This window comes from Amblyomma americanum, chromosome 5 (assembly GCF_052857255.1).
Source record: "Amblyomma americanum isolate KBUSLIRL-KWMA chromosome 5, ASM5285725v1, whole genome shotgun sequence".
Lineage (NCBI taxonomy): Eukaryota > Metazoa > Arthropoda > Arachnida > Ixodida > Ixodidae > Amblyomma > Amblyomma americanum.
In genome coordinates, this window is record NC_135501.1 from 71,735,725 (window position 1) to 71,754,648 (window position 18,924).

At 44.8% G+C, this 18,924-nt stretch overlaps 1 protein-coding gene across 2 annotated transcripts in view; it reads right to left on the bottom strand.

Moving 5' to 3' along the window:
- Positions 1 to 1,071: 1,071 nt before the first annotated feature.
- LOC144132536 (uncharacterized) overlaps positions 1,072 to 18,924 on the bottom strand; it is a 30,707-nt gene continuing 12,854 nt past the window's right edge. The window contains exons 4-7 of one of the 2 annotated variants that reach the window (XM_077665017.1): positions 13,396 to 13,550; positions 11,671 to 11,735; positions 7,846 to 7,929; positions 1,072 to 1,619 (exon numbers count right to left, since the gene is read on the bottom strand). In XM_077665017.1, coding sequence (XP_077521143.1) covers positions 1,477 to 1,619; positions 7,846 to 7,929; positions 11,671 to 11,735; positions 13,396 to 13,550 — 447 coding nt within the window. In that variant the 3' untranslated portion in view covers positions 1,072 to 1,476. The remainder of the gene's footprint in view (positions 1,620 to 7,845; positions 7,930 to 11,670; positions 11,736 to 13,395; positions 13,551 to 18,924) is intronic. The other variant, XM_077665016.1, reaches the window with a different exon arrangement.

Below are 18,924 nucleotides of genomic sequence, written 5' to 3' on the forward strand. Positions count from 1 at the left end.
TATCAAGCAGTAACAAGAATAAAAAGAGAAAAAATTAAAATTCTACACAATAAAAACGCATATAGCATCTCTTGCTGTGAAAACATTTTGAATTGCTGTGAAATTACGAACGAGCAGTGGATGTATATTACCACTTTCAGTCCACATCCTCGAGATCTGTGTCGAGCCGGTATTCGCCTTAAAATATTCCGGAGGCATGAAAAGGAGGTTAATAAATTACGCATAATACGTACCTTTATTCTGGCCTCAAACAACGCGATAAAAAGCTCACACCGGACGGTGAATGAAAACTCCAAGCTATGCTTAAACAACAAGCTGCTGGTACCAACAATTTTACAATGAAGTGCGACCGAGCGAGACTGACGGGAGCAGAGAAGTCACATCATTTCTGTAGACACCACCATTACGGATGCCTGCATACGGCCAACTAATCTTCCATGGAAATATTGCTATTCAAACGGTCTCTTGCATCTCCGGGTGCAGCGATTCCTCGGGCGCTGCGGGAAGACGGAAAGCTGTGCGAGCTGGTTTATGTTCACGGTGAATGTACAGCGCGAAGACTGGGCGGACGACTTGAGGACAACACCCGCACAAGAGCTCAACTCACAACGGGAGATTATTCAGCCAGCACGATACCGTACACGAAGGAGACAAGAATGCCCGAAGTATGAAGGCCAATGACACATCAAGACGGAACAAGATAAAAGCAAAAGGTGAAAGCGTGGTAAAGGGCGACAGAGAGCTAACTTCCGGCCCAAGGCAGCCGTTCGGCCCTTTTGTTCCAGCTGGACCACTCTAAAAAGCGGCGATTCCGTTTAGCGGCACGCCTGCGATTCACGTACACCCCTGAAACATATTTTTATCGGGAAGCACTGCTATAGGCTCTTTCTGCAGAAGACATACTGGGATGGCAGCACCAGCTGCGATGTTTTGCCGTTTGCAAACGCCAATTTCCCCATGTGCAGGTCCTCCAGTTATTTAATTGCCTAAGCTACCCATGGGCGAGGTAGGCAGGTATGTATAGTAGTTTTAGTGTTAGGAAAAGAAGCCTCGTCAGTCCAAAAAAAAAAAAAACCAGCGATTTGGTTGGGGTAATATGAACATGCATAAGCGGGGTCATTACAATAAGGGGATCAAAATATAAAGTCATAAGGGGGCGGGGGTTAGTATAGCCGAGCGACAATAGACCCGACACTTCAGAAATCACATGAAGCTTATGCGCGCGTCATGTTACCTTAACCATGGCGTAAATTTTATTTCTTCGTCCCACTTAATTGCTCTCTTTAGGTCTGGTGAACGCGCGCTATCTCCTTTCAATCTGTAATTGTTGTAATAACCTTATGCATATTTATCCACTTATCATGTCATTAGTCAAACACAGCCTGCTTTTAAGAGAGCCATGAGCATTCATGTCCGACTTTCTCTTTCTTGTTTCGTGGGATTACAATTTATTCCATTTTTGGTGACTGGGATATCTCAGAAATAGTCGTCCTGTGTGACGTCGCACTTCAGTGGGTCACGCACCAGCCTGAATTGCGTGTCCTTTATGTTATGAATGACACCTAAGCACACTTCAAAACTGTCGATTTCCGAGATCGGGTTGTCAAGCAAGACGTAGGCTGCAAATGAGAAGAATGAATACAGTGAAGCGTTATATGCAAAACTTAGGTGTCATGGAAAAACAACTGCCTCAAACTTTTCCAACAAGGGCATTAGCACAGTGAGTAAATTAGAGCCATGCTTACTGATATCTGCACGTTGCTGAAGTGCCGTCTAATTTTGTTAGCACTATACGGTGTACAAACTTGGGTCAAAAAAGCAAAAGGCTTAACGTCCTCATTTAAAGGACATCCAAAATGGCAAGCCCATACAAGACTCTTCTCAACAATGAACAGCGTAAAAATATTACAGGCAGAAAAGCATACAATACTAGAATGTACGAGCATACAATATATTGCATACAGAAAAGCATACAGTGTATAAAAGCAACGTGTAGGCAACGTGCGTGCAAAAATTTTATATGAAAGGTATCTATGGTCCACAGATATAAAAATCTAAAGCGTTCGAAGGGTGCCGGTGAAAAAGCCATAACAAATATCCGTTGCGTTTTACTCTGCAGAAGGGATATTACTCTATGGCAGCAGCAACAGCAAAAGACAAAGTTAGCTCTCTAGTAATAAATTAGGCTTTAATTCATTCAAGTACTACTTACTTCAATGCTTTAGGGATAATTTAGAAATTGTTGAACCGCTGATGAGATTTGGAATTTTGTATGGTACGCCAATTTCTCAAGAGCACACATTGGTGTGAAACTGAAAAATGTACAACTGTACCTAGATTACGCTATAACAGTGCCTCCAATTTTCAAACATTTAATACGTGCACCGATATGCGTTGCTGGCTTGATATTTTAAGTTTGTTGAAAGGATGGAAGCTTATTTTAGGAAGCACTCTGTAGTAGTCTCAATGAACGTGTTTGCAATAAGGTGTGGAACTTTTGTGTCAGAGAAACACTTTTGGTTTCTTGGTTTTTGTTGTATTTCAGTCTACCAGTAGTGCCATATCGATATAAAAATGAAGGGAACAGCGAATCAAAGTGTTACGGAGATTTGAAAATCCTTCAGATGGATATTTTCAAATGCAAAGCAAATTGAACAAGAGTTTTGGGTGTAGTCTCATTGTGCTTAGGTAACGTTTTGGGAAGACGGCATGTCCTCGTTTGATCGAGTCCTCTTTTTGAAACGTAAGCTGAGCACACGGAGGCTCCCCTCTCATACGTTTTGAATTAGTTTTTTGTTCTCAAGGGCCCAATCTTCCTGCCAACTCCCTGCTGTTGTTTTCGCGTACTTTTCTTGTAGATCAACCTGTTCATAACGTTCTTGCACAAATGTGCACAGCTGCTCAAACATACTAAAGCCCTTCATTCCTACTAACTCGGAAGGCTTGAGGTTTGAATTGACGACGAAACTTAAAGTAGCTTGTGGGGTTTCATTACCAAAAAAAACGTTATTAAATGTAGCCTATTTTTCCCGACGTTCATGCGATGCGGTCTTTGCTGAATTGGAAACGTTTAATGCGAACGCCTCATTTCTGCCCAGGCCCCTGCTCGCTGATGCAGTTTCCCAGCCAGGGAAGGTCACGTGAAACGTGCAATGTCGAATGGCGTCTGCTCATTGGCGACCGCACTGGCCTAACAGGCTCCTATTTTTAAAGCGATAGCGTCAGAGCAGACGTGAGGAAATCGCAATGTCCTGTGACTAAAATCTTGATTATTCCAAAGGGTCGTGACATCATAACCGCAATTTCACGAGAGGAAATCATAGACGCCACTGAAAATTTTACGCCGGAGAATTATTGTCACTACACAATTCCTTATTGGTTTATACGGCCCTGACGTCACTCTACCACCACAGCGTAGTACCTCAAAAGGAAAAAAAATTGCGCTGAAATCAAAAACAGTCGAGCAGGCACTCGAACCTCTGCGCGTTGGGTCTTGAGTCAGGCGCACGAGCCCTGGACCACTGAGGAACTGTCATTCTACTTGGTTGAAGGAAGGCATATGTAGCCATGTTGGAAATAAAAAAACAAAAACAAAGGTAAACACAAAAATAAACAAGAATAAAAATATTAAGCATAAATAAATGAGTGTTCGTGACTAATAAATGTTATGAAAAGAGCAACCGAGGCTCGGGGCAGGAAAGTTGGGATACAGCGTTCAATCGCCGTTGTCTGTCGATTGACGCAATGGATGTACAGAATTTGTTGAGCCACAAAGCCGAACACTGTCGCGTTTTAAGATTTCTAAAGTCTCAATTGGCTATAACGAACAGCTATTACTTATTCCCAATTGCGACCAGGCACCTAACGAAAAGTTGAAAGGGAACTATTACAACTTTGCTAGTGAGCTTACCAGTCGACGTGATATATGTATTCAATGATATTCGCCACTACTGGCATTACTACATCGGAAAGCCATATTTCCCTTCGCTTGTGTAAATAACTGTAAATATATTCTTTGCCGCAACATATTTGGTGGAGGTGCGGCTTTCCCCTACGCCTACCGACGACGGAGCTCCGCAGCGGCCGCCAGCTGCCTTCGCTCACCATGACCCAAGACGCCTCCCAGCAAACATCACCACCGGCCATGCCATCGCTCGTTCTTTCTTCCCCTCGGGACCCTGGGACATTTTCTTGCACCGACAACGTTGACGTCGACGACTGGATCGACATTTGCGAACGCGTGAGTACATACAGTCGCTGGGATCCGACCCTTATGCTCGCAAATGTCATCTATCTAAAAGACACCACCCGAGTTAGGTACAAAACTCACAAAGATGATTTGACCAGCTGGGACGTCTGCAAGCAGAAACTGCCGGAGCTGTTTGGACGGCCGCTCGGCCGAGCACTCGCCTCTAAGAGGGACCTTGCATCCCGAGCTCAAACTTATACGGAATCCCATGACTCGTACATTCAGGACGTGCTGGTCATCTGGCACGAAGTTGACAGTAACATGCCCGAATCTGAAAAAGTGGGTCATGTATTGAAGGGGATTGCCGACGATGCCTTCAACTTGCTCGTCTACAAGAACTGCGCTACAGTCGACGGCATTATTAAGAAATGTCGCCGCTTCGAGGAAGCTAAAAGCAGGCGTATTAGCCAGCTGTACACCCGCCTCCTCAACACGGCTGCCACTTCCTCATGTGAAGACCTGCTGCACCGGCAAACTCCAGCGCCTCCAGGAAATGTGACTCGCATCATTCGACGCGAACTCGAAGCTATGTCCCCTGCCCCCGGCATCAACGTGATGGCGATGCCCACTTGCCCATCATATCTCTAGTACAAGCCGTCGTTCGTCAAAAGCTTGCAAACCTTGGTATGCAGCCCGTCAGCCCCGTACGTCGTTAATCACCACCCGAAATCACTGCTATCGCTCCTGAACGACCGTCGTACTTCACTCCACGTCGACGTAACCCTAACGACTGGGGGACAGCCGACGAGAGGCCCAGTTGTTTCCTCTGCCACAGCATTAGCCCCATCTACCGCCACTGTCGCAATTATTGGTCCCGTCGTAGCACATACAGCCCTCTAAGCTCTCAACTCAACGATGAAAATCAGAGCCACTTCATGCCCCCTCCACCCCAGCACAGTGCTACCGTCGACGGCCAAATTCCCCGCTCCAGCCGCTTCCCGTCCACCCTGCGTCGGCATTCTTGCTCGCTCCTTTATGTGGGGCACTGCTTAAGACAACCCGTTTTCCTCCCTTGTTCATTTCCTGACCTCTCCGCCCATCTTAGCTCATTTTTATCCGTTGTCTCCCACAGAGGCTCGCACCGACGCCTCCAGATATGGGATCGGCGCCGTGCTAGCCAAACGTTAACAGGGTCAAGATCGCGTCGTCGCTTATTTCAGCCGCGTACGTTCCGCCGAAGAGCAAAATTACTCCATTACTGAGCGCAAGTGTCTCGCCCTTGTCTGGACTGTAGCTGAATTCCGACCCTACCTGTTCGCCCGCTCATTCGCTGTTGTCACTGATCACCGCGCTCTCTATTCGCTAGCTTCACGAAAAGGTCCCACCCCCTTCTCTTAGGGTGCCTTCATCCCTGGTCTTTGCACCCAGGGTACTTTGGTGCCTGGGCTTTGCACCTCCAATAATATTCATACTCCGTCGTGTGAAAGTCATGTTGTCACCACCAGGATGCTATTTATCCCGATACCCTGTGGAGCCATTTGACTTAGAAGACGTTAAGACCCTGCCCTGCCTATTAGTTATCTCTGATCTCACCGATATTGCCAACGAGCAGCGCCACGACTCATCTTTACGACCTATCTTTGAAAGCCTCCGCTCTGCAAACCAATCTCCGTCTCTGAAACTTTGCGTGCTCCAGAATGGCATTTTGTATCGCCGCAACCTACGCTCTGATGGTCCTCCGCTGCTGCTCGCCATACACAACATCTATGCTCTTCTGTCCTTGAGGAATTGCACGATTTGCTAACAGCCGGCCACCTTGCCGTGTCCTACACATACGCTCGAGTGCGGCACCGCTTCTTTTGGCCTGGTCTGTTTCGTTCCGTCAAGCGTTACGTTGCCGCTTGCGGCCTGTGTCAACGACAGTAAAGGCCCTTCAGTTTGCATGCTGGTCTTCTACAACCCATCGGCGTACCTCCGGAACTTTTTCACCGTATTGGCCTCGACCTTCTTGGCCTTTTCCCACATCCCTTTCCGGCATCGAGTAGATCGGTATCGCAATCGATTATACGACCCGGTACGCCATCTTGCGTGTTTGCCTACCAGCTGCGCTACCGATGTCGCCGCTTTTCTTCTACAAGACGTCATTCTCCACCATGACGGCCCTCGTCAACTGCTCCCCGACCGCGGTCGTTATTTTCTGTCCTGAGTGGTTAATGACATTCTTTGTTCGTGTGCCACGCAGAACCAGCTCGCGACAGCTTACCATACACAAACCAACGGGCTTACGGAACGGTTCAACCGCACGCTCATCGACATTTTAGAAATGTACGTCTCGCCAGACCACCGAGATTGGGATGCGGCCTTGCCTTATGTGACGTTCGCGTATAACTCTTTAGGGCATGACACAACAGTCTATTCCCCTTCCTACCTTTTGTTTGGTAGGCACCCTACCTTGCCTTTGGACACACTCATGCCGCCTGCTTCAGTCCTCACCACTGCTTACGCCCGGCACGCCATCGCCCGGGCCATGCTGTCGCCCTACATAGCCCGTAGTCGGCTCCATGTCTCTCAAGTTTCCCAGAAGTCCGCCTACGACCGCCGTCACCAGGCTATCGAATAAACCACCGGATAACTAGTCCTTCTCTGGTTGCCCTCACGCAGCGTCGGTCTCTCCGAGAAGCTCCTTTCTCACTACCGTGGCTCTTACCGTGTGGTGCACCGTGTCACCGACGTGAACTATGACGGCCGCTCGGCGCTGGCTTCCACTGATGCCAGCTGAATGTGTGCTTGGGCATGACAAGGCGCAGCATGTGCACTTTTTGCGCGTCTAACTCAGTCTGATGCACTACTGTACTTGACCCCCATCAGTAGCCCCCACTTGTGCCTTGAGTTTGCCTAATTAGCCACGCATGCCATCGGAACGCTTTGCACAGTCCCGCAGCTGTGTTTACACCTGCTCGAAGGGGATAATGTTTTCTGTATGTATGTATGTATGTATGTATGTATGTATGTATGTATGTATGTATGTATGTATGTATGTATGTATGTATGTATGTATGTATGTATGTATGTATGTATGTATGTATGTATGTATGTATGTATGTATGTATGTATGTATGTATGTATGTATGTATGTATGTGTATGTATGTATGTATGTATGTATGTATGTATGTATGTATGTATGTATGTATGTATGTATGTATGTATGTATGTATGTATGTATGTATGTATGTATGTATGTATGTATGTATGTATGTGTATCTTTTTTGGTTATTTTTATACCATGGAACAAACCGCACTTGCAGCAGCTTTGTGCAGAAGTGCAGGTCTGTGATCGAATCCATGGCTAGGGAATTGGTTTGACTACAGGGGGAGACATCATTTTGTTTCTATTTTTCTGTGTTTGTGCATTTATAGAGAGCATTTCCAACGACACTTTTGCGGTCATAATTTTACCAAATCAGTTACGCGTCTATTATCGCAAGCAACAGTTCTATTTGGTAATCAACACCAACTAATGCTGCGTTACCAAGACAATGACAAAGAAGCACAGGACGGACGTCAAAAGAGCACCCTGTAATTTTCGTTCACGGTTGGTGTGGTCTTTTTCCTAAATATATTTACCACATGTCAAATTATTCCAAGTGTAATTTACCCTTGTTGGAAGAGTTCAGCTGCGCCAATATGCAGTTGTCACCGTTGATGTAAACCAGTTCGACTTGCTGTACGTTGTTCGGTTCTGAAATAGGCGAAACGGCGGGAATTGGGGCATTCCGTGCAAGATTTTTACTGATGATTAGAGGGAAGAGCCGATAGTGCTCGTCTGACGAGGGCCGTGCACGACTCGGCAAATCCGTAGAAGGCAAACATCATTGTGCGCATGCAAATGTAACGAGCTTACTGTGTGCGAAAGAATACACGACAGAAAAGGTGATCAAGTACCTTATGGGGACAAAAACTTGTATAGATATACAGAAAATGCGCCGCTTTTTTGCCATGTTTTTAAAAATACGGAACCTCCATGGATGCTGTGTCCAATTCACTGCGGTTAATGGTCGTTTGGCCTTGTTTGCTGCATTTTGTTTCTTCTGTAATGTTACAAAATCAGTTAAAACTGACCAGCTCACCTTTTTTGTATTATGACTTCGACAAAAGTCTGTGGAATAGAAAGCTGTAGATACCATCGAAAAACTGCCAGCTGAAGTACTTCTAAAATGTTTCATTTACAAAACTTTTTTCACCTGCCTAAAAAGCAGGACGAAAAATTCAATATCTACCATATGACACGGCGTTTCACAAAGCGCCTTGAAGCTAACCAGGGGTCACAAACGCCCCTTTACACAAAAAAGACATTCGCCAATCTCGCATCCCTCGCAAAGGGGAGACACAAAGCCTAGTGGTGACAGCGTTCATGCAAAATCGATTTTTTTTTCTATGACAGCGCATCTTGAGGAGCTCAGAAGTATCAGTGTCAAGTGGTAGATAGTGAGTTTTTCAGTCCTTATTTTAGCTCTTTAAAAAAAAAACAGAACTAAGGTGGTCTACAATTCCGGACTAAGGTGGTCTACAATTCCGGAACTCACACATTTTTCCCGAAGCCATTATATTAAAAAAAATAGCTCGTAAGTCGTAACTCATTAACCATCCTTGCAGAGCAGAAATATACTTTTGATCTTAGATGAAATCTCACAACATTAAAAAGCGACGACCTAGTTTAACTCGCCTAGAACATTCCTTTCTTTTTAAAACGAAAGTTCTAGTTAGCTTGGACTCATGAAATATATTACAAAAGTGAACCGGTAAAGAAGGTGTTAGTTTTGCTAAATATCATCATCATCATCATCATCATCATCATCATCATCATCATCATCATCATCATCAGCCTTACTACACCCACTGCAGGGCAAAGGCCTCTCCCATGTCTCTCCAATTAACCCTATCCTTTGCCAGCTGCATCCACCCTTTGCCTGCAAACTTCTTAATCTCATCCGCCCATCTAACCTTCTGCCGCCCCCTGCTACGCTTACTTTCTCTTGGAACCCACTCCGTTACCCTTAAAGACCAGCGGTTATCTTGCCTTCGCATCACATGCCCTGCCCAAGCCCATTTCTTTCTCTTGATTTCGACTAAGATGTCATTAACCCGTGTTTGTTCCCTCACCCACTCTGCCCGCTTCCGATCTCTTAACGTTACACCTATCATTTTTCTTTCCATGGCTCACTGCGTTGTCCTTAACTTAAGCTGAACTCTTTTCGTTAGCCTCCACGTTTCTGCCCCGTAGGTGAGTACCGGTAAGATTATGCTGTTGTACACTTTCCTCTTGAGGGAAATTGGTAAACTGCCACTCATGATCTGCGAGAATTTCTTATCCTTCTTATCCTTCTATCTTCTTATCCTTCTAGTTATCTCCCTCTCATGATCCGGATCAGCTGTCACTACCTGCCCTAAGTAGACGTATTCCGGCACAATTTCTAGGCTCTCGCTGCCAATTGTGAACTGTTGTTCCCTTGCTAGACTGTTGAACATTACCTTGGTTTTCTGCATGTTAATTTTTAGACCCATCGATCTGCTATGCCTGTCTAACTCGTTGATCATGATTTGCAGTTCACCTCCTGAGTGACTCAGCAAGGCAATGTCATTGCTAAATATCACAGAACACCAATTTTAAACGCTTCAAAAAAGCTTAGAAAATTTTTGGTTGCTTCAGAAGAAGCATTTTAAAGTGGTTTATCTGATTTAGTATATCATTTTTTATTTCATAGTTAGTCTCCCGCCGTGGCAGTAAGAAAGTCGGGCAGTAATATCTGAAAATATCAATGTTTTTTTTCAGTTTTGGTTATTCTATATATATATATATATATCGCAAATCTTAGTGGACATAGATGGTTGGCGTCAAGGAAACTTTATTCCTGAAATGGCGGCACGTGCGTGCTAGTATTTCAGGTCGAAAATTGTATTGCTTGAAAAAAATGCGCGAAAGGCTACGAAATATAACTTAGAAGCGGGAAAGGCAAGAGGCAGTTCCAGCCTCGGAGCACTAGCTATGTATGGGACGTTACTTAGTGCACAGTGTTTACCTATCACAGTCTTGGTATATCATATATGGAATTCCAGCGCTAAACTGCTGAGTAATGACAATCTAACGCCACCGCGGCGGCTCACTGGTTATGCCGCTCGGATGCTGGCCCGAAATACGCGAGTTCAATCCATGCCGCGGCGGACGAATTTCGGTGGAAGCGAAATTCTAAACTCCTATTTACTGTGCACTGCCAGTGGACGTTAAAAAACCCCACGTGGTCCAGATTTCCGGAGTCATTCACTGCGGCGTCCCTCACAGCCTGAGCCAATTAGGACGTTAAACCTCAGAAATCAGCTGCCAAGCAATGTTACCTAGATCAACAGGGCCATGGGGGCCACGGAAGCCTAGAAATATGCACGCAAAGGAAAGTACCCGCCGGTGAATTTATCGGTGCAGTTTGCGCCCCTGCGCGACTGCAATAAATAAGTCACTGTATTTCTGTTATAGTTAAGTAACTTTTGCTTTTTTGAAAAAGGATATGAACATGTGAACATGTCTCCGAATCTGCTTCAATCAAACATTCATAAAGAACAAGTAAAAATACCGCCGGAAGTAAGAATATGAAATTTAAACTGGCGACCTTGAATTGTTGACAGAAATATACTAGTGCGAATAAAGAAGTTTGAGAAAATACCGTGAGGCCGTGTAGTACCGCTGTATGAATGACTGAAAGCGGAAAAACTAGAGGTTTCCTAAAGCGCTGCTCCTGCAGCTTTCATCAAAATCTTCAATTCTAGTCGTGCGCAGAAAGGTTGTTTGTCCCAAAACAAAGGTTATTGATAAAAAAAAGCTTTAAAAACAATGAGAAAGAAGGTGAGCAATACAGCAATAGCTACTGATTTATCGCCCATCTATTTGTGCATACATGAAACATGAAATAACACTAAACGAAAGCCCTAAAAGCCAGTTACATCAGTGGCTGCTCAGAAAGCGCTGCAAAACGACTAACTGAAAGCAAATCGAGGGCCCCATTACGGAGCGCGTTTCCGTATTGGGGGCGACCTTTTTTTGTCACATATGGTGCTGCTTGGAAATGGTTCGCAGCCTGCCGCCACTCCCCTACTTGCCGCGTAATGCTCGTAGGGCAAGTTAGAAGCATGTGGGTCGGGCTTAATATAATATCATCTTAATATAATAGCATCTTAAGGACTGCGGTACACGAAGCGAGGCATGCCGGTTCACTAGTGCCCGCGGCTCGCCTATTGCCACGAAGACTAACGAGGGCTTAGCTCGCTTCAGCCTTGGAAACTAGCGCTTAAGTCGCAGCTTGGATGTCATGGAGAGTGTTAATCCTGGCTACAGATACATTTTGAAAAAAGAAATGGAGGTAAACAATACTGGCATCATCTTCATCGCATAGGAGGGTTATTTGAATCCCCGTTTTACTAACTGGCCACTTACCGCTCATGTAATTTATGTAGATGGTTGTGTTGCTTGCCACCATGAACCTCGCTGTGTCTTCTATGCTGAAAGACAGAATTGTGGGAGTAAATCTCTAACCATTGAATCGTGTACGAGTTCACAATAGTTGGAGGATGACGCGCCTCTGAGCAACGATATAACGTAAGCGACGGCGTCGTGCACTTTGGAGGCATTGCAGGCACGGGAGCATTTTGAGATGTGACAAAAACAAAAAACATAACAAAAATCCACAGCCTCTCAGGTATTTGTTTTGTCATAAACCACTTCTTCGCATTCGTGAGCCCGAACACGCATACCACTGGGAAAGGTCCTCTGCCTCCAATGTTCAATAAAAACTGTTCTGCGGTAGCCTTGCCTTCCCGTTACGTTTTTGTGTGCCATCATTGGCAACGATTCTCGTTACTTGTCTGTAAACTGTGTTCACCACGGTGGCCCACCAATGATGTGTTCCCCGCATTTAATCTACAGCGGGAGACTAATCTCCCCTTTTCACTAAGAATTGAAGATATCGCATTTACAGTATTTTTTGTAATCTGTGCTGCTGTCGTTTAACATCATTACCTCACCAGAATTTGTTTTTAATGGGAAAGCATTAGTGTTCACGCCAGGAGCTGAATCCGCCGTCCGGCGCCACGCTAATCACTGCTTGGTCGAGAAAGGTCGCGCGGCCTTGTGACGGGATGGTTCACAACCGGCTCACCATCGCTGGTGCCAACCTGGCCACCTAATTGTCAGCGACGTGCCCACTGTGGAGGAGTGAAATAAATAAATGCATGATTAGAAGGGCAATGAAGAGTCGCATTAAAAATGGCGCCCGTCTGCTGTCGGATGGCCAGTGGTAAGCCGCTGCTGGTTGAGTTCAACAAAGAATGTAAAAAGATTTTAATTAAATAATTAAAAAATTGTGATATATGCAAAAGCCGGCCCCATTGAAGCAGAGCCGAAACAAGCGACAGCAGCTTGCAGTCCGAATATGGCGGTTTATTAACCGGCAGTTGCAAAGAAACTGACGCTTGCACACACATAGTTTGCACCAGAAACTGCGAGGAAGGCGAATGAAATGATATCACATAGCACTCTTAAGATTGCTTTACAGTCCCCACAGTTTTTCTTCTTTGTAGGCGCGAAAGTAAAGAGGAACAAAAATTAATAGGAAAACCTCAGCTAAGAAAGATTGAACAAAAATATCGTACTTTGTAACTGTTCTGGTCGCTGTATCTTATTTAACGTCAAGTTTGCCCTACAATTGTCGCCCGTGAAAGAAAAATTTTAAATTTTAAGTATTTTTACCGAGCTCCGGGCCGAGGATGTGCATTGCTATTCGAAGAAGCGCCTCGCGATGGCTGTAAAACCAGTAGCCCAAACTCCTCTCTCAAGCCTCGCGTACAACAAAATCACCAGGCGGACTCCCCTCTCAGAATTCTGGTAACGTGAAGGGATGTGCAATGGACTGTTTGTTCAGCTTTTTAAGGCACATACCAGCAAGAACATTTATTTGAGCTGACGCGACTCTTAAGAGAACAGTATTGCTTGTGTCTTAAGATTTATATTCTAGGCTATCGAACACCATACATGCGCAGTAAACTCTCGAATATTGTGACCCAGCATTATGCCAAGGCTTTCTGCCCTTGCCATAATGTCTTTGAGGCGACTGGTGCATATTGTGCTACCAGAAAAGTTACGCCACTTCAAACAAGTACTCACACGGAGTCGTCATTGCCAGCACTTGTGTAGGTGTAACTGTACCAAGCGGTACGCCCGTCATCTGAAAGCACCATTCTTTCATACCTCTCGCAGAATCGCGTCAGGTTTCGTTCCGACTTAAGCATCACGTTGATTGTGTAAAAGTCGATGAGTACCTGGAAAAGGCCGTGTACGTGGTTAACCAAGTGAAGAGCTATTTTGGCCTGACTTTCAACACTCACCACTAGGCACCGAAGTTTTGCGGCCATTTTAAGGAAAATGGTGGCAGTTGGATTGAAATTAAATGGAGTTGATTGACACATGTTCTTCGGTTAGAGTTGATTACTCTCACTAAGCATTTCCAAAAGAAGCCTGTCTTTGGTTCGCAGCCTTTGTTTCCATTTATTCTTTGCTAACTATTTGTTTTCAAGCTGCACATGATTAACCGCCCTGTTTATGCTTTTGCGCAGTAGAGCTTCGCTTGACACCACAATCGGTATAGCGTATGCGAATGCAAAGTAATCTACAGATGCGTATGGAGAGCTAACGTTTTTCAGCAGCATAAATAGGTTTCAACGGCACAGAAATCCCGGTTATGCACATGGTATGAACTGCGTTCAGGCAGAGGTGGAGTGCATTCAACGACGACGAAGTGATTATGCTTGCTTTTGAAAGATGTAAACAAACACTGGATCCCCTTCATCTATTGATTGGTGAAGGGTAAATTAAGAGTGGAAATGCTTTATGGCTGTACGATAATTGATTATAAATTTGAAAAAGAACAACGATATGCCACTGGTGGTATCCGAACCCATGACCCAGAATTTCGCGTCAGGTTCTCTACCAACTCCCTAAATAGGCAGCCATGCAATCTTCTGCTTTCGGTAAATTAACATTAGGAGTGTACAGCAGCGCCACCCTCGCCCTTAGCGGCAGTCCTAGTACGTCCTGTACTACCACAGGTGCCATGTGGAGAATTATCGAACGGTGAGTGCAGAAGCTGTGGGAGAAGCCTCTTATGCTAACTATGGTAGCAGGACTGCAGAACTGAGGCCATCGTCAAGTTACTGAGCAGGCAAGGCTTCGAAATAGAGGCGCTCAGTATGTCACATCTGTATATATGATGGAAGCCAGAAGTCATCGAAACCAAAAAAAGCATTAGACAAATTTCTATTTTTTTTTACTTGTGGTATTTATCAACGGGAAATAATAGTGTAATTACTTTATGGTTGATCCATGTTACATTACATAATAAATGTAATCAGAACGTTAATGAGAGAGACAGTAGAGTGCAGAAATGGGGCATCTTGTCAGTAACAAAGCAGGAACTAAAGAAAACCTTAGGAGCACTGCAAAGCGGGAAATTGGCTGGAGAGGATCAGGGAATGGCAGATATATTGAAGGAATGAGAGAAGTTGCGCTAGAAATAGTAGCCACCTTGTATAGGCAGTGTCTTATGGCCTAGAACGTACCAGAAGCTCGGAAGAATGCTAACATTATCTTAATTCATAAGAAAGGAGACATCAAGGACTTGAAGATTACAGACCGATCAGCTTACGTCCGTTGCCTAAAAGGAATTTACTAAGCTAATTGCAACTAGTAAGGATAACCTTAGATTTAAATCAACCGAATGATCAGACAGGCTTTCGTAAGAGATAATCAGCAATAGACCATATTCAAACTATCAATCAGGAGATAGAGAAATACGCAGAATATAACTGGCCCCTATATATAGCGTTCATTGATTCCGGGAAAGCAGTTGACTCAGTGGAAACATCAGCAGTCATGCAGGCATTGCGGAACTAGGGTGTAGAAGAGACATGTGAAAATGCTCGAAGATATCTATAACTACTAGACAGCTACCATAGTCCTTCATAAAGCCAGCAATAAAATTCCGATAAGGAAGAGTGTTAGGCAGGGAGACACGATCGCGCCAATGCTATTCACTGCCTTTATAGAGGAGGTGTTCCTAGTCCTGGTCTGGGAACAGTTGGAGAAAATAGTTAATAGAGAATACCTAAGTAATTTTCGATTCCGTGATGACATTGCCTTGCTAAGTCACTCGTGAGATGAGCTGCAACGCATTACGAATAAGTTAGGTAGGCAGAACAGAACAGTAGTTCTTAAGAATGACATGCAGAAAACCAAAGTAATGTTTAACTGTCTCGCAAGGAAACAGCAGTTCACAATTGGTAGTGAGGTGCTGGAAGTTGCCAAGGAATACGTCTACTGTGAGCAGGGAGCGGCCGCATATCCCCGGGAGGAAAATATCTAGAAGGAAAAAAATGGAGTGGAGCGCATAAGGCAGGTTCCCAGATCATGAATGGCCGTTTATAAGCATTCCCCAAGAGAAAAGTATACAACAGCTGTACCTTACCGGTACTCACCTACGGGGAAGAAACGTGGAGGCCAACGAAAAGGGTTCAGCTTAAGTTAAGGACAACACAGCGAGCCATGGAAAGAAAAATGATAGGTGTAACGTTTAGAGAACGGAAGCGTTCAGAGTGTGAGGGAACAAACGAGATTTAATGAGATCCTAGTCGAAATCAAGATTAAGAAATGGGCTTGGTCAGGGCATGTAATGCGAAGGCACGATAACGACTGATCATTAAGGGTAACGGAGTGGATTCCAAGAGAAGGCAAGAGTAGCAGGGCGCTGCAGAAAGTTAGGTGGACGGATTTTATTAAGAAGTTTGCAGGCATTGGGTAGGCGGAGTTGACAAAAGACGTGGTTAAGTGGAGAAACATGGCAGAGGCCTTTGCCCTCTAGTGGGCGTAGTTAGGCTGATGGTGATGATGAGGGGCGATATTTGATTCGAAAGAAGGAAAAAAAATATTCAAAACATACTAGGTTCACCGCTACAGACAAGAATTTTGCTATTGACCACTCTGACGGTTTGCTCACATGCGACCTAAATATCCCCGAATGCAGAAGACTTGACAGCCGCTGCCGTAGCTCAGTTGAGAGACCTCCGTATGCAAAACTCGGAATTCGTGGGTCCGGAACACACAGGAAGCATGTGGTGATTTTTCCTTAGTAATTACACTATTGAACGTTAATCAATTGAGCAAGCTATATGTGATAGAAAGAGCAAGTTAAATAAGATATAACTATCCCCTGCACTTTTCTTTGTTTCCTTGTCTTGTCTGCACAATAGTTTAACAATGGCCTTGATTCTGGCAGCGTTGATGCCATAAGTAACATAAGAGAGTTCTTGCACAGCTTACGCCTCTTCCCCCTCTCCCCCCTCCCCCCCACCTCCCAGTGTTCAATCACGTTCGAGGTGAAACTCCAGGCAATACTGGACGCACTCCTCCACCGCTATGGATGAGGCGGCACTGGTCAACACTCTCAAGGTTAGGCTACACACAACATAAATAATATCAAAAGAGCATGATTTGAGAAGCCGCCGCAGTAGCTAAGCGGTTAGAGCATCGCAAGAGGAATCCGCAGGTCTCCATCGGAAATTCACCACATCATAGTTGTTTTTTTTTGCTTTCGAGCCGATTTCCTTTCAGCTATAAATAACTGCAATATGAATTTCTTCTTCATCAATACAAGCTAAATATTAACATACATCTCCTAGGCTTTCCTGTACCTATTGGCTTCTACCATGCGTATGTACACGCGAGCCCTTCATTTCTCTCCTCTTGTCTTATGCTAAACTGATCATGCTTGCTGTACACTGAACAAGTGTTGACAAACCCTCTTGGTTTTCTGAATTGCCTTTTTGAAGCTTTTTTTTGCGTCGCTGTAGGTAAAAATAAGATCGGAGCACCGGGGCCGTATTCTGTAAGCTGCCCTCTTTCCGTTGTCTATTTGATTCTCTGTCATCAGTCACTCACATATAACCGCGGCTTGCATGCGTCAGTGGGAATCGTCCGGGCCATCGGGTGGTTGAAGACAGGAGCTCACCATTGGCTGCATATCGCAGGCAGTGACAGCCAATGATCATTTCCGGTCAACGTGCTGTTGACAGAGCGCGGCGGTGCACCTCACCATTGACCCCACCACGACAGCCAACAGCTGTCATGGACAGCCTATAGCATGTGGCCTCTAGAGATGTTCTCTTTTTGGGTGTGTTTGTTTGGGGGGGGGGGGGGGGGTGTTTTTGTGTGTTTGTGTATTTCTCCTTTTTATTTTCTTTATAGAGTGAGTGTTCGAGTGTTTCCTGCAAATTCCCCACTGAAGGAAAATTAGTATCGTATATTGCACAGAAATCTCGTCACTAGCACTTCACGCGTAGTGTACGCGTAACTACCATCAACTGCAGGACAAAGGCCTCCAGTCAGCCCGGTCCTGCGCAAGCTGCAGTCACTTTACCCTCTCAAGCACCCTAATCTCATTCATCCGTATGACTCGCATCCACCCCCTCCGGCGTTTTCCTTTCCTCGGAGTTAACTATGTTAGCATAAAAGCTAAATTCCCTTTTTTCTCTTTTCCGTACATGCCTTTGCCAATTATCTTTTTTTTTCTTCCTTCAACATGAATATTTAAATCTTGCATTTGTTACCTAACGTATTCTACTCTTTTCCTCCTTCTTATCGATGCACGTACAATTTTTCTTTTCGTGCGTCGCTCTGCTTGCTGGCCGCAAATGAAAATAATTGCAAGCATTTTTCTTTGCCTTCAAGTTTCTACCTCATACGCAAGTACGTCTACGACAGAAATATTATACAATGTTCTTGTGAGTGATACTGGTGATGCCTTTTAAAAACAAAAGAAAATGGGATTTGAAAAGATCACACCTAACTTTTTTGAAACTGGTTTGCAAATTTAACACGTTGCTTCGAGCTGCTATAAATAAATGCATGTCATGAACGGGTATTGTATTCTGTCCTGCTAAAATACCACACATTTTATCCAGATTTACAAACACTTCCGGCACCGCGCCGAAAGGAAGCAACCAGTGTTATTGTGGCTGCACCCAGCCAACGCTCATGTAACTTGTGTCACAGAAATTCGATGAGTATGAAAAGGAAAGAACGGATATAACCAACATTGTTCACGTTCAGTAAATTTTTGAGCGATAACTGTACTTGATGCATCAATAGCGCTATAAACTGCGTCACTTGACCGCTGTCTGAATGTTACCTTTAGCATAGCTAAGATCAAAAGGTGTCCAGACAGAAAATCACATCCAGAAAAATCACACTCACGAGTGGGAGTCGAAACCGCGGCGGCGCGAATAGAATAGCTTCACTTCACGCTGTGGAGAGCGCTAGGCTATCGCCACAACTGAACACGCTTCGTCGTATTGTTGTTGTTGTTCTGAAGAAGATAATGGCCTCGTAGTAAACTTCTCCACACCCTAGCGCTCTGCAGTGCAGAGCGTCGTCTTAGTCAGCTTCCATCTGCTCCGTCCGCCGGCACTGCCCGCTGATCCTCGTCTTCTGCGTAGCACAAATCCGTGCTTTCGCATTCATTCGAATTTAGTAAACATAATATGCAGTGTCTAAAGCTACAAATTTTGCCCCAGCTCACCCCTGAAGTTTGACCTTGGGTAATCTAGACCATAATCGATGACGAACCATAACTGAGGATGCCCG